Raw genomic sequence first — 12,976 nt, 5'->3', positions numbered from 1 at the left:
CTGCTGACTGACCCACCTGCTGACTGCACCCACCTGCTGACTGACCCCACCAGCTGACTGACCCACCTGCTTCCTGAACCAACTGCTAACTGACCTACCTGCTTACTGTACCCACCTGCTGACTGACCCTCCCGCTTCCTGTTCCCACCTGCTGACTGACCCACCTGCTTCCTGCACCCACCTGCTGACTGTACCCAACTGCTGACTGACCCCACCTGCTAACTGACCCACATGCTGACTGAACACACCTGCTGACTGACCCCACCGGCTGCCTGACCTACCTGCTTCCTGTACCCACCTGCTGACTGACCCACCTGCTTCCTGTACCCACCTGCTGACTAACCCCCCCTGCTGACTGACCAACCAGTTTCGTGTACCCACCTGCTGACTGACCCACCTGCTTCCTGTGCCCACCTGCTGACTGACCCAACTGTTTCCTGTAGCCACCTGCTTCCTGACCCACCTGCTAACTGACCCACCTGTTTCCTGTGCCCACCTGCTGACTGACCCACCTGCTTCCTGTACCCACCTGCTGACTGACCCACCTGCTAACTGACCCACCTGCTTCCTGACCCACCTGCTTCCTGAACACACCTGCTGACTGACCCACCTGCTTCCTGTACCCACCTGCTGACTGACCCACCTGCTTCCTGAACACACCTGCTGACTGACCCACCTGCTTCCTGTACCCACCTGCTGACTGACCCACCTGCTTCATGACTCACCTGCTAACTGACCCTCCTGTTTCCTGTACCCAGCTGCTGACTGACCCCACCTCCTGACTGACCCACCTGCTTCCTGTACCCACCTGCTGACTGACTCCACCTGCTTCCTGTACCCACCTGCTGATTGACCCCACCTGCTGACTGACCCACCTGCTTCCTGTACCCACCTGCTGACTGACCCCACCTGCTGACTGACCCACCTGCTTCCTGTACCCACATGCAGTCTGACCCACCTGCTGACTGACCCACCTGCTGACTGACCCCACCTGCTGACTGACCCACCTGCTTCCTGTACCCACCTGCTGACTGACCCACCTGCTGACGGACCCTCCCGCTTCCTGTTCCCACCTGCTAACTGACCCAGCTGCTGATTGACCCACCTGCTGACTGACCCACCTGCTTCCTGCACCCACCTGCTAACTGACCCAGCTGCTGATTGACCCACCTGCTGATTGACCCACCTGCTAACTGACCCAGCTGCTGATTGACCCACCTGCTGATTGACCCACCTGCTGACTGACCCAGCTGCTGACTGTACGCACCAGCTGACTGACGCACCTGCTGACTGACCCACATGCTTCCTGTACCCACCTGCTGACTGACCCCACCTGCTGACTGACCCCACCGGCTGCCTGACCTACCTGCTGACTGACCCAGCTGCTGACTGTACGCACCAGCTGACTGACGCACCTGCTGACTGACCCACATGCTTCCTGTACCCACCTGCTGACTGACCCCACCTGCTGACTGACCCCACCGGCTGCCTGACCTACCTGCTTCCTGTACCCACCTGCTGACTGACCCACCTGCTTCCTGTACCCACCTGCTGACTGACCCACCTCCTGACTGACCCAACTGCTTCCTGTACCCCCCTGCTGACTGACCCCACCTGCTGAGTGACCTCACCTGCTGACTGACCCCACCTGCTGACTGACTCACCTGCTGACTGACCCACCTGCTGACTGACCTCACCTGCTGAGTGACCTCACCTGCTGACTGCACCCACCTGCTGACTGACTCACCTGCTGACTGACCCACCTGCTGACTGACTCACCTGCTGACTGACCCACCTGCTGACTGACCCACCTGCTGACTGACCCCACCTGCTGAGTGACCCCACCTGCTGACTGACCCACGTGCTGACTGACCCCAACTGCTGACTGACCCACTTGCTGACTGACCCACCTGCTGACTGACTCACCTGCTGACTGACCCACCTGCTGACTGACCCACCTGCTGACTGCACCCACCTGCTGACTGACCCACCTGCTTCCTGTACCCACCTGCTGACTGACCCCACCTGCTGAGTGACCCCACCTGCTGACTGACCCACCTGCTGACTGCACCCACCTGCTGACTGACCCCACCAGCTGACTGACCCACCTGCTTCCTGAACCAACTGCTAACTGACCTACCTGCTTACTGTACCCACCTGCTGACTGACCCTCCCGCTTCCTGTTCCCACCTGCTGACTGACCCACCTGCTTCCTGCACCCACCTGCTGACTGACCCACCTGCTGATTGACACACCTGCTAACTGACCCACCTGCTGACTGACCCACCTGCTGATTGACACACCTGCTAACTGACCCAGCTGCTGATTGACCCACCTGCTGACTGACCCACCTGCTGACTGACCCACATGCTTCCTGTACCCACCTGCTGACTGACCCCACCTGCTGACTGACCCACATGCTTCCTGTACCCACCTGCTGACTGACCCACATGCTTCCTGTACCCACCTGCAGACTGACCCCACCTGCTAACTGACCCACCTGCTGACTGACCCACCTGCTAACTGACCCTCCTGCTTCCAGTACCCACCTGCTGACTGAACCACCTGCTGACGGCCCCTCCCGCTTCCTGTTCCCACCTGCTGACTGACCCACCTGCTGATTGACACACCTGCTAACTGACCCAGCTGCTGATTGACCCACCTGCTGATTGACCCACCTGCTGACGGACCCTACCTGCTTCCTGTTCCCACCTGCTGACTGACCCACCTGCTTCCTGCACCCACTTGCTGACTGACCCACCTGCTGATTGACACACCTGCTGATTGACCCACCTGCTGATTGACCCACCTGCTGACTGACCCAGCTGCTGACTGTACGCACCAGCTGACTGACCCACCTGCTGACTGACCCACCTGCTGACTGACCCACCTGCTGACTGACCCCACCTGCTGAGTGACCCCACCTGCTGACTGACCCACCTGCTGACTGACCCACCTGCTGACTGACCCCAACTGCTGACTGACCCACCTGCTGTCTGACCCACCTGCTGACTGACTCACCTGCTGACTGACCCACCTGCTGACTGACCCACCTGCTGACTGCACCTACCTGCTTCCTGTACCCACCTGCTGACTGACCCCACCTGCTGAGTGACCCCACCTGCTGACTGACCCACCTGCTGACTGACCCACCTGCTGACTGCACCCACCTGCTGACTGACCCCACCAGCTGACTGACCCACCTGCTTCCTGAACCAACTGCTAACTGACCCACCTGCAGACTGACCCACCTGCTAACTGACCCACCAGCTTCCTGTATCCACCTGTTTCCTGTAGCCACCTGATTCCTGTACCCACCTGCTGACTGACCCACCTGCTTCCTGACCCACCTGATTCCTGTACTCACCTGCTGACTGACCCACCTGCTGACTGACCCACCTACTTCCTGTACCCACCTGCTGACTGACCCACCTGCTTCCTGACCCACCTGATTCCTGTACCCACCTGCTGACTGACTCACCTACTTCCTGACCCACCTGATTCCTGTACCCACCTGCTGACTGACTCACCTGCTGACTGACCCACCTGCTGACTGACCCACCTGCTGACTGCACCACACCTGCTGACTGACACAACCAGCTGACTGACCCACCTGCTTCCTGTACCAACCTGCTTCCTGTACCCAACTGCTGACTGACCCACCTGCTGATTGACACACCTGCTGACTGCCCCACCAGCTGACTGACCCACCTGCTGACTGACCCATCTGCTTCCTGTACCCACCTGCTGACTGTACCCAACTGCTGACTGACCCACCAGCTGACTGACCCACCTGCTGACTGACCCATCTGCTTCCTGTACCCACCTGCTGACTGTACCCAACTGCTGACTGACCCCACCTGCTAACTGACCCACATGCTGACTGAACACACCTACTGACTGACCCCATCTGCTTCCTGTACCCACCTGCTGACTGCACCCACCTGCTGACTGACCCACATGCTGACTGAACACACCTCCTGACTGACCCCACCAGCTGACTGACCCACCTGCTTCCTGAACCAACTGCTAACTGACCTACCTGATTTCTGTACCCACCTGCTGCCTGACCAACCTGCTTCCTCACCCACTTGCTTCCTGTACCCACCTGCTGACTGACCCACCTGCTTCCTGACCCACCTGATTCCTGTACCCACCTGCTGACTGACTCACCTGCTTCCTGACCCACCTGATTCCTGTACCCACCTGCTGACTGACTCACCTGCTGACTGACCCACCTGCTGACTGACCCACCTGCTGACTGCACCACACCTGCTGACTGACACAACCAGCTGACTGACCCACCTGCTTCCTGTACCAACCTGCTTCCTGTACCCAACTGCTGACTGACCCACCTGCTGATTGACACACCTGCTGACTGCCCCACCAGCTGACTGACCCACCTGCTGACTGACCCATCTGCTTCCTGTACCCACCTGCTGACTGTACCCAACTGCTGACTGACCCAACTGCTTCCTGTACCCACCTGCTGACTGTACCCACCTGCTGACTGACCCATCTGCTTCCTGTACCCACCTGCTGACTGTACCCAACTGCTAACTGACCCACCAGCTGACTGACCCACCTGCTGACTGACCCATCTGCTTCCTGTACCCACCTGCTGACTGTACCCAACTGCTGACTGACCCCACCTGCTAACTGACCCACATGCTGACTGAACACACCTACTGACTGACCCCATCTGCTTCCTGTACCCACCTGCTGACTGCACCCACCTGCTGACTGACCCACATGCTGACTGAACACACCTCCTGACTGACCCCACCAGCTGACTGACCCACCTGCTTCCTGAACCAACTGCTAACTGACCTACCTGATTTCTGTACCCACCTGCTGCCTGACCAACCTGCTTCCTCACCCACTTGCTTCCTGTACCCACCTGCTGAATGACCCACCTGCTAACTGACCCACCTGCTAACTGACCCACCAGCTTCCTGTATCCACCTGTTTCCTGTAGCCACCTGCTTCCTGACCCACCTGATTCCTGTACCCACCTGCTGACTGACCCACCTGCTGACTGACCCCACCTGCTGACTGACCCACCTGCTTCCTATACCCACCTGTTGACTGACCCCACCTGCTTCCTGGACCCACCTGCTTCCTGCACCCACCTGCTGACTGACCCACCTGCTGACTAACCCCCCCTGCTGACTGACCAACCAGTTTCGTGTACCCACCTGCTGACTGACCCTCCTGCTTCCTGTACGCACCTGCTAATTGACCCACCTGCTGATTGACCCACCTGCTAACTGCCCCTCCTGCTGACTGACCCCACCAGCTGACTGACCCACCTGCTGACTGACCCACCTGCTGACTGACCCACCTGCTTACTGACCCACCTGCTTTCTGTACCCACCTGCTGACTGACCCACCTGCTGACTGACCCCACCTGCTGACTGACCCACCTGCTGACTGACCCACTTGCTTCCTGTACCCACCTGCTGACTGACCCCACCTGCTGACTGACCCACCTGCTTCCTGTACCCACCTGCTGACTGACCCACCTGCTGACTGTTCCCACCTGCTGACTGACCCACTTGCTTCCTGTACCCACCTGCTGACTGACCCACCCGCTGACTGACACACGAGCTGACTGACCCACCTGCCTCCTGTACTCACCTGCTGACCGTATCCATCCGCTGACTGACCCACCTGCTGATTGATCCACCAACTTCCTGTACCCACCTGCTGACTGTGGCGGGTGATGCTTGCTCCAGGTCCAGAACTTCAAAGATTATATTCTGCTGGCAGCTCATCTGAATGATCTCTCCACTCATCAAGCAGAGCTGTGGGGCACAGAAATGCATCTCAATAGGTACTGTTCATTTAATTTCAGAGAAATGTATACAATACACTTCCTAGTACTATTTTCCAGTCACCTACCACTATCAAACCTGATTCAACACCAAACCTGAGGAATATTTTATTAATGGTAAACTATAAAATCCATGTTTTACATTTTCTGCACACAGGAAAGGCTTTGGGAGTAAACACTGAGGAGAAATCCGAAGTCGGAGTCCCGAAGGCGGCTGACTGTTTTTGCCAGCACCGACCGGCACGGCAACTCCTGCGACGCTGCCGGCACCAAACCGTATCGACATGGGCATGGGCAACAGTCGGATCTCCATAGCAACTCCATATCAACCCTGGCTTATACCCTGGAGAGGCCACTCCCCGTGACTACCAGAGGCATAGTGCACGTGGTCGACACATTAGCTATAAGAATGGAATACACTTGCTAATTACATTGTATCAATTCTGAATTAAATAGTCCACCAGCCTAGGAGAAGATTATGTGAATGGTCAGAAAGTATTCAAATTCAGGAAATATTGTCTGTTATTTTAGTAAGGTTGGTAGAGTTCTGTTTTAAGATATTAACGAATCTGCCATCTGTACTGGTGGGACCTGGGCTGACTTAGTGAAGGATCTGCCAGAACACAGGCTGTGGTCTGATGCCCATTACCTTTTTATTGTCATCAAGGACTGTGTTCATGTTCTCCACCCAAACTGCATCCACTGGACCATCCAAGATGCACCACTTCCGGTCTCTGGTTGGGCTGCTGGCATGTTCACGGAAGACATTGGCCAGGATTCCTGTTGAAATCAGTTCCAGAGCTTACTGCACAGTCTTGTACCGCTGCCCAGGGAAGCCAGGCTTCCCATACTGCTGCAATGGCATCAGAATTTCCTCCAGCTCTGACCCACCTCCGAGAATCAGCAGAGTGACTGACGCCAGTATCTGGACACCACAGTGTTGAGTTGCTGGGATCCAACAGGGGTAAAGACAAAGGCCAAGTGTAGATATTCTATTTGGAATGGCCTATGGTGTGTAGAAGGCAAGGAGGGAGGTACGATCACGAATCCATGTGAGAGTGTTCATAGTGTCACTATAGGGTCAGCATTGATGGTCACATCCAAACATCAAACAACGTCCATGAGCTCTCCCACCTGTCACCTCACCATGTTGCTGTGTCGGCCAATGGAACCCACCCCTGTCTTCAACTGCATCGTGCAAGACTGCCACTTCTCTAGTGAGAGGGCAGCCAGCCCTAGGGTCGTGCATCAGAAATTTTCAGGTCAATGGAGCACTTCAACTAGGTTAGAACTAAGAACATTAAGGCACAGTATAGGCTCTTTAGCCCATTATCTTGTTAGACCATTTCAGAGACAGTGATCACAACTCCCTGACCTTTACCATAGTCTTTGAGAGGGATAGGAACAGATGTTATGAAAAGTATTTAATTGTGGGAGGGGGGCATAATGCTGCTATTGCACAGAAGCATAAATTGGCACCAGATGTACTCAGAAAAATGCAGAATGGAAATGTGGAGGGTCTATGCTCTATATTTAGGGAGCACTTGCATGGGGTTGTGGATGGGTTTCTCCATTGAGGTAGGGAAAGGTTAGTAGAGTGAATAAAAAGGAGATGTGGAACTTCTGGTCAAAAGAAAGAAATAAGCTTGCTTAAGGATTGGACAGAGCTCTAGAGAGTTACAAGGCAGCCATTAAGGATCTAAGAATGGACTTAGGAGAGCTAGAAGGGGCTATGAGAAGGCCTTGTCAAGTAGGATTAAGGAAAATCCCAAGCTGTTCTACACATATATGAAAAACAGGAGAATGACAAGAATGAGGGGAGGACCAGTCAGGGATGGAAGAGGAGACATATGCCTGGAGGTAGGAGAGGTCTTAATGAAAACTTTGCTTCAATATTCACCAATGAAAGGAAGCTTGATGTTTGTGAGGGCAGACTAAAAATGACCGATATGTTAGAGCATGTCGATGTAAAGAGGACATTTACCCCAGGTTACCATGGGAAGCAAGAGTAGGGTTTGCTGCACCTTTGGTGATGATCTTTGCATCCTCAGTGGCCACAAGAGTAGTACTAGTTGATTGGATGGTGGTAAGTGTTATTCCTTTGTTCCAGAAAGAGGGAAAGGCTAACCCTGGGAACTATCAGTGGTGAACAAATTATTGGAGAAGATTCTTAGAGACAGAATTTGGAGAAGCAAAGTCTGATTTTGGATAGTTAGCATGGCTTTGTACAAGCTAGGTCAGGTCTTAGGAGCCTGACTAAATTCTTTGAGGATGTGACAAAGCACATTGATGAAGGTAGAGCAGTGGATGTGGTGAATATGGATTTCAGTAAGGCATTTTGAGAAGGTTCTCCATGGCAGGCTCATTGAGAAAGTCAGGGGGCATGGGATCCAGGGAAACCTGGCCGGGTGGATACAAAATTGGCTTTCCCATAGGAGGCAGAGGGTTATAGCAAATGGAGTGTTTGCTGCTTGGACATTGGTGACCAGTGATGTTCTGCAGGGATCTGTTCTGGGACCCCTGCTCTTTGTGATTTTTATAAATGACTTAGACGAGAAAGTGGAAGGGTGATTAGTAAGTTTGCAGACTGGTAGAATTGTGGAAAGTGTGGAGGGTTGTTGAAGATTGCAATGGATATTGACAGGATGCAGAGCTGAGCTGAGAGGTGGCAGATGGAGTTCAATTGGGAAAAGTGTGAAGTGATTCACTTTGGAAGGCAGAATACAGGGTTAATAGCAGTATCTTAACAGTATGGAAGAAGAGGGGTTTTGGGGACTACATCCAGACATCCCTCAAAATGATAGGATTGTTAAGAAGGCATATGATGTGTTTGGCTTCATTAGTTAGACGATTGAGTTCAAGACTTGAATGAAATATACATGATAAGTCGTAGATCAAGTGGATAGCCAGAGACTTTTACCCAAGGCAGATATGGCTAATGAGGAGAATAATTTTAAGGTGAATGGAGGAAAGGAATTGGATGGGAATGTCAAAGTTTAACTGTGGTGGATGCGTGGAACGTGAGTGATAGAAAAAATAAGGCGATGTAGTTTATATTGATACCAGTGTAGTGTCAGCACAGTGCTTATACTGTGCTATAGTGTTCTATCTTGTGCTCCAAGATCAATGCAATGCTTCCCTCTTGCACAAGCCCAAAATTCTTTGCTCATCTATGTGTCTTTTCTAAGTTTGCTCCTAACCTATCTAACATGCTGAAAACACTACATGAGCTTTTACATAAATCAGCACACTATGAGAGTTCAGGTTTCTGTGAAGGGGATCTTAAAATGGACAAAATAGCTTTGTTACAATCTGAAGCACCACATATTTCTACCCATTATTGCCCAGACAGTTGGCCTGCAGTGTATGGTGTGGGGGCAGTTATCTCATACATCATTCCATCAGGTAAAGCGCATCCAATTGCTTTCACATCAAGGGCAATAAGGAAGGCAGAAAGCCATCTTGCCCAGATGGGAAGGAAGGGAAGTTTAGGAGAGACATCAGGGGTAAGTTTTTTACACAGAGGATTGTGGGTGCCTGGAATGACTTGCCAGGGATGGTGGTGGAGGCTAAAACATTAGGGGTATTTAAGATCCTCTTGGACAGGCACATGGATGAAAGAAAAATAAAGGGTTTCGGGGCACTGTGGGTTTAGTACTTTTTTTTAAGGATTATATGGGTCAGCACAACATGGAAGGCTGAAGGGCCTGTACTGCGCTGTAATGTTCTATGGTGCAGGAAGCACTTGGAATTGTCTTTGCAGTTAAGAAGTTCCTTCAATTCCTCTTGGATTGGCAATTTACACTACTAAGTACAGGAATTTCGAGTACCATACAAATGCTGATAGACTGCCCAGATTTCTCCTAGCTGTTACAGCTTCAGAGCCAACCCTGAAAGAGATCTTTTACTTCAAGGAAATACCTATGGCTGACATAACAATGGCACAAGTCTGGAAGTGCACACATACTGACCCTATTCTATCTAAAGTGGTGGACATGGTAGAGTTATGATGGAAGGAGCCCACCATCCAATCAGGATGGTTACTATGGAGCTACCATGTTGTCATTCCTCCACCATTCAGGAAGCAAGTGCTTGATGCAGGACACTGTAGCATGGTGTGCATGAAAGAACTCACATGCAGCTATTTCTGGTGGCCAGGACTGGTTGTAACCATTGAGGAGAAACCATTGAGTGAGAAATGTTCCTCAGCTTATTCCCTTGTAACATGGGACCATAGCAGAGGACTCACATAGATTTTGCAGGACCTGTAGAAGGCCACATGTTCCTGGTTGTAGTGGATGTGCACAGCAGCTGGCTTGAGATTGCCATCATGAAGAGCACTTCACTTGAAAATTGTGCTGGGGAGCTACGTTCCACTTTTAACTGTTTTGTGCTTCCTCAACAGCTTGTAGGTGACAAGGCCCACAGCTTCTGTCTGAAGAGTTAAAGGAATTTATGGAAGCAAATGGTATTCAAATCAGCACGTCATCCAGCCACTAAAGGCCTTGTTGAATGATTTGCACAAACAATGAAACAAACTCTCAAGGCTTCAGCAGGAAGTGAACCCTCACCCAGCATCTTAGCACCTTCTCGCTAACATGCTGCAACACACCAGATTATGAAAATAAAACAAGCACAAAATATAAAAGCGGATAGTAAAAGTATAGAAAGAGGAGAAGGGCGGTTAAAGTGAATGTCGGTCCCTTGGAGGATGAGAAGGGGAATTGATATTGGGTAATGAGGAAATGGCCGAGGCTTTGAATGACTATTTTTGTCAGTCTTTACGGTGGAGGACACCTCTAACATGCCAAAGAGAGATGTTATAGATGTGACGGGAGGTAAGGACCTCATTATAATAGCTATTACTAAAGAGGTAGTGCTGGGCAAACTTGTGGACCTGAAGATAGACAAGTCCCCTGGTCCTGATGGAATGCATCCCAGGGTACTGAAAGAAATGGCAGAAGTTATACTACAGGCTTTGGTAATAATTTACCAAAATTCTCTGGATTTTTATTTAAATGGTAAAAAATTGCAGCATGCTGCTGTGCAGAGGGACTTGGGAGTGCTTGTGTATGAATCACAAAAGGTCGGTTCACAAGTGCAGCAAGCTATCAAGAAGGAAAATAGGATGTTGTCATTGTTTGAGGGATTGAATTTAAGAGCAGAGAGGTTATGCTGCAACTGTACAGGGTACTGGTGGGGCCACACCTGGAGTACTGCATGATGTTCTGGTCTCCTTACTTGAGGAAGGATATACTGGATTTGGAGGAGGTGGAGAGTAGGTTCACCAGGTTGATACCAGAGAGGAGGGGGTTAGACTATGAGGAGAGATTGAGACTCGCTGGAATTCAGAAGAATGAGAGGAGATCTTATAGAAACATATAAAATTATGAAAGGGATAAGATAGAGGCAGGAAAGTTGTTTCCACGGTAAGTGAGACTAGAACTAGGGGACATAGCCTCAAGATTTGGGGGAGTAGAGTTAGAGTGGAGATGTGGAGGAACCAGGGTCAGGGGTGTCTCTGATTGCGTGCACAGCATTCTTAAGTGGGAAAGTGATCAGTGAGATGTCGTGATACACATCGGTATCAATGACATAGGTAGAAAGAGTCAGGAGGTCCTGAAGAGTGAGTACAGAGAGCTTGGTAGGAAGTTGAAAAACAAGACCTTGAGGGTATAATCTCCAGATTGCTGCCTGTGCCACGTGCCAGTGAGGGTAAGAGTAGGATGCTCTGGCAGATGAACACGTGGCTGAGAAACTGGTGTCGGGGGCAGAGTTTCAGATTTCTGGATCATTGGGACCTCTTGTGGGGCAGGTGGGACCTGTACAAGAGAAGACGAGTTACACCTGAACTACAAGGGGACAAATATTCTTGCAGGGAGGTTTGCTAATGTTATTGGGGAGGGTTTAAACTAGATTTGCAGGGGGATGGGAACCAGAGTGCCAGAGTAGGTAGTGGAACGGGGGTAAAAATAAATGATGTTAGTAGTTCATGCAAAGTCATAAATAGTAAGGTTGTGTGTGGTGGTAACAATCTTCTGAGGCGTGTATATTTCAATGCAAGGAGTATTGTGGGAAAGGCAGATGAGCTGAGGGCCTGGATTGACACGTGGAATTATGACATCATAGCCATTACTGAAACTTGGCTACAGGAGGGGCAGGACTGGCAGCTCAATGTTCCAGGGTTCCGATGTTTCAGACATGATAGAGGCAGAGGGATGAAGGGTGGGTGGGGGTGTGTGGCTTTGCTAGTCAGGGAAAATATTACAGCAATGCTTCAGCAGAAAAGATTAGAGGGCTTGTCTACTGAGGCCATATGGGTGGAGCTGAAAATTGGAGGAGCAAATCTGCAGAGAGATAACAGACAGAAAGTTGTGATTGTAGGGGATTTTAATTTTCCACATATTGATTAGGACTCCCATACTGTTAAAGGTCTAGAGGGGTTAGAGTTTGTGAAATGTGTTCAGGAAAGTTTTCTAAATCAATATATAGATGTACCAACTAGGGAGGATGAAATATTAGATCTACAATTAGGAAATGAGTTAGGGCAAGTGACAGAAGTGTGTGCAGGGGAACACTTTGGTTCCGGTGACCATAACATCATTAGTTTCAACTTGATCACGGATAAAGGTAGACCTGGTCCTCGGGTTGAAGTTCTAAACTGGAAAAAGGCCAAATTTTTGAAGAAATGAGAAAGGATCTAAAAAGTGTAGATTGGGACAGGTTGTTCTCCGGCAAAGATGTGATTGGTAAGTGGGAGGCTTTCAAAGGAGAAATTTTGAGGGAGCAGAGTTTGTATGTTCTGGTCAGGGTTAAAGGCAAAACGAATAAGGAACCTTGGTTCTCGAAGGATATTGGAACTCTGATAAAGAAAAAGAGAGAGATGTATAACATGTATAGGCAACAGGGAGGAAATAAGATGCTTGAGGAATATAAAAAGAGTAAGAAAATACTTAAGAAGGAAATCAGGAGGGCTAAAAGAAGGCATGAGGTTGCTTTGGCAGTCAGGGTGAAGGATAATCCTAAGAGCTTCTACAGGTATGTTAAGAGCAAAAGGATAGTAAGGGATAAAATTGGTCCTCTTGAAGATCTGAGTGGTTGGTTATGTATGGAACCAAAAGAAATGGGAGAGATATTAAA

At 50.7% G+C, this 12,976-nt stretch overlaps 1 protein-coding gene and 1 long non-coding RNA gene across 2 annotated transcripts in view; both read right to left on the bottom strand.

Moving 5' to 3' along the window:
• The window catches only part of LOC132403373 (dynein axonemal heavy chain 3-like), a 990,878-nt gene that overhangs the window by 639,290 nt on the left and 338,612 nt on the right, over window positions 1–12,976 (bottom strand). The window contains exons 30-31 of the mRNA XM_059986790.1: window positions 6,486–6,616; window positions 5,707–5,807 (exon numbers count right to left, since the gene is read on the bottom strand). Coding sequence (XP_059842773.1) covers window positions 5,707–5,807; window positions 6,486–6,616 — 232 coding nt within the window. The remainder of the gene's footprint in view (window positions 1–5,706; window positions 5,808–6,485; window positions 6,617–12,976) is intronic.
• LOC132403956 (uncharacterized) lies at window positions 1,924–3,195 on the bottom strand. Its single transcript, XR_009515403.1, has 3 exons — window positions 3,154–3,195; window positions 2,903–2,940; window positions 1,924–2,136 (listed from the first exon to the last, which is right to left on the bottom strand). It is a non-coding gene; the product is annotated as an uncharacterized LOC132403956 (long non-coding RNA).

The sequence above is a fragment of the Hypanus sabinus genome, chromosome 13 (genome assembly GCF_030144855.1).
Source record: "Hypanus sabinus isolate sHypSab1 chromosome 13, sHypSab1.hap1, whole genome shotgun sequence".
NCBI classification, from domain to species: domain Eukaryota; kingdom Metazoa; phylum Chordata; class Chondrichthyes; order Myliobatiformes; family Dasyatidae; genus Hypanus; species Hypanus sabinus.
Note: the sequence above shows the minus strand (reverse complement) of the source record. Positions and strands in the feature narration are given on the sequence as shown.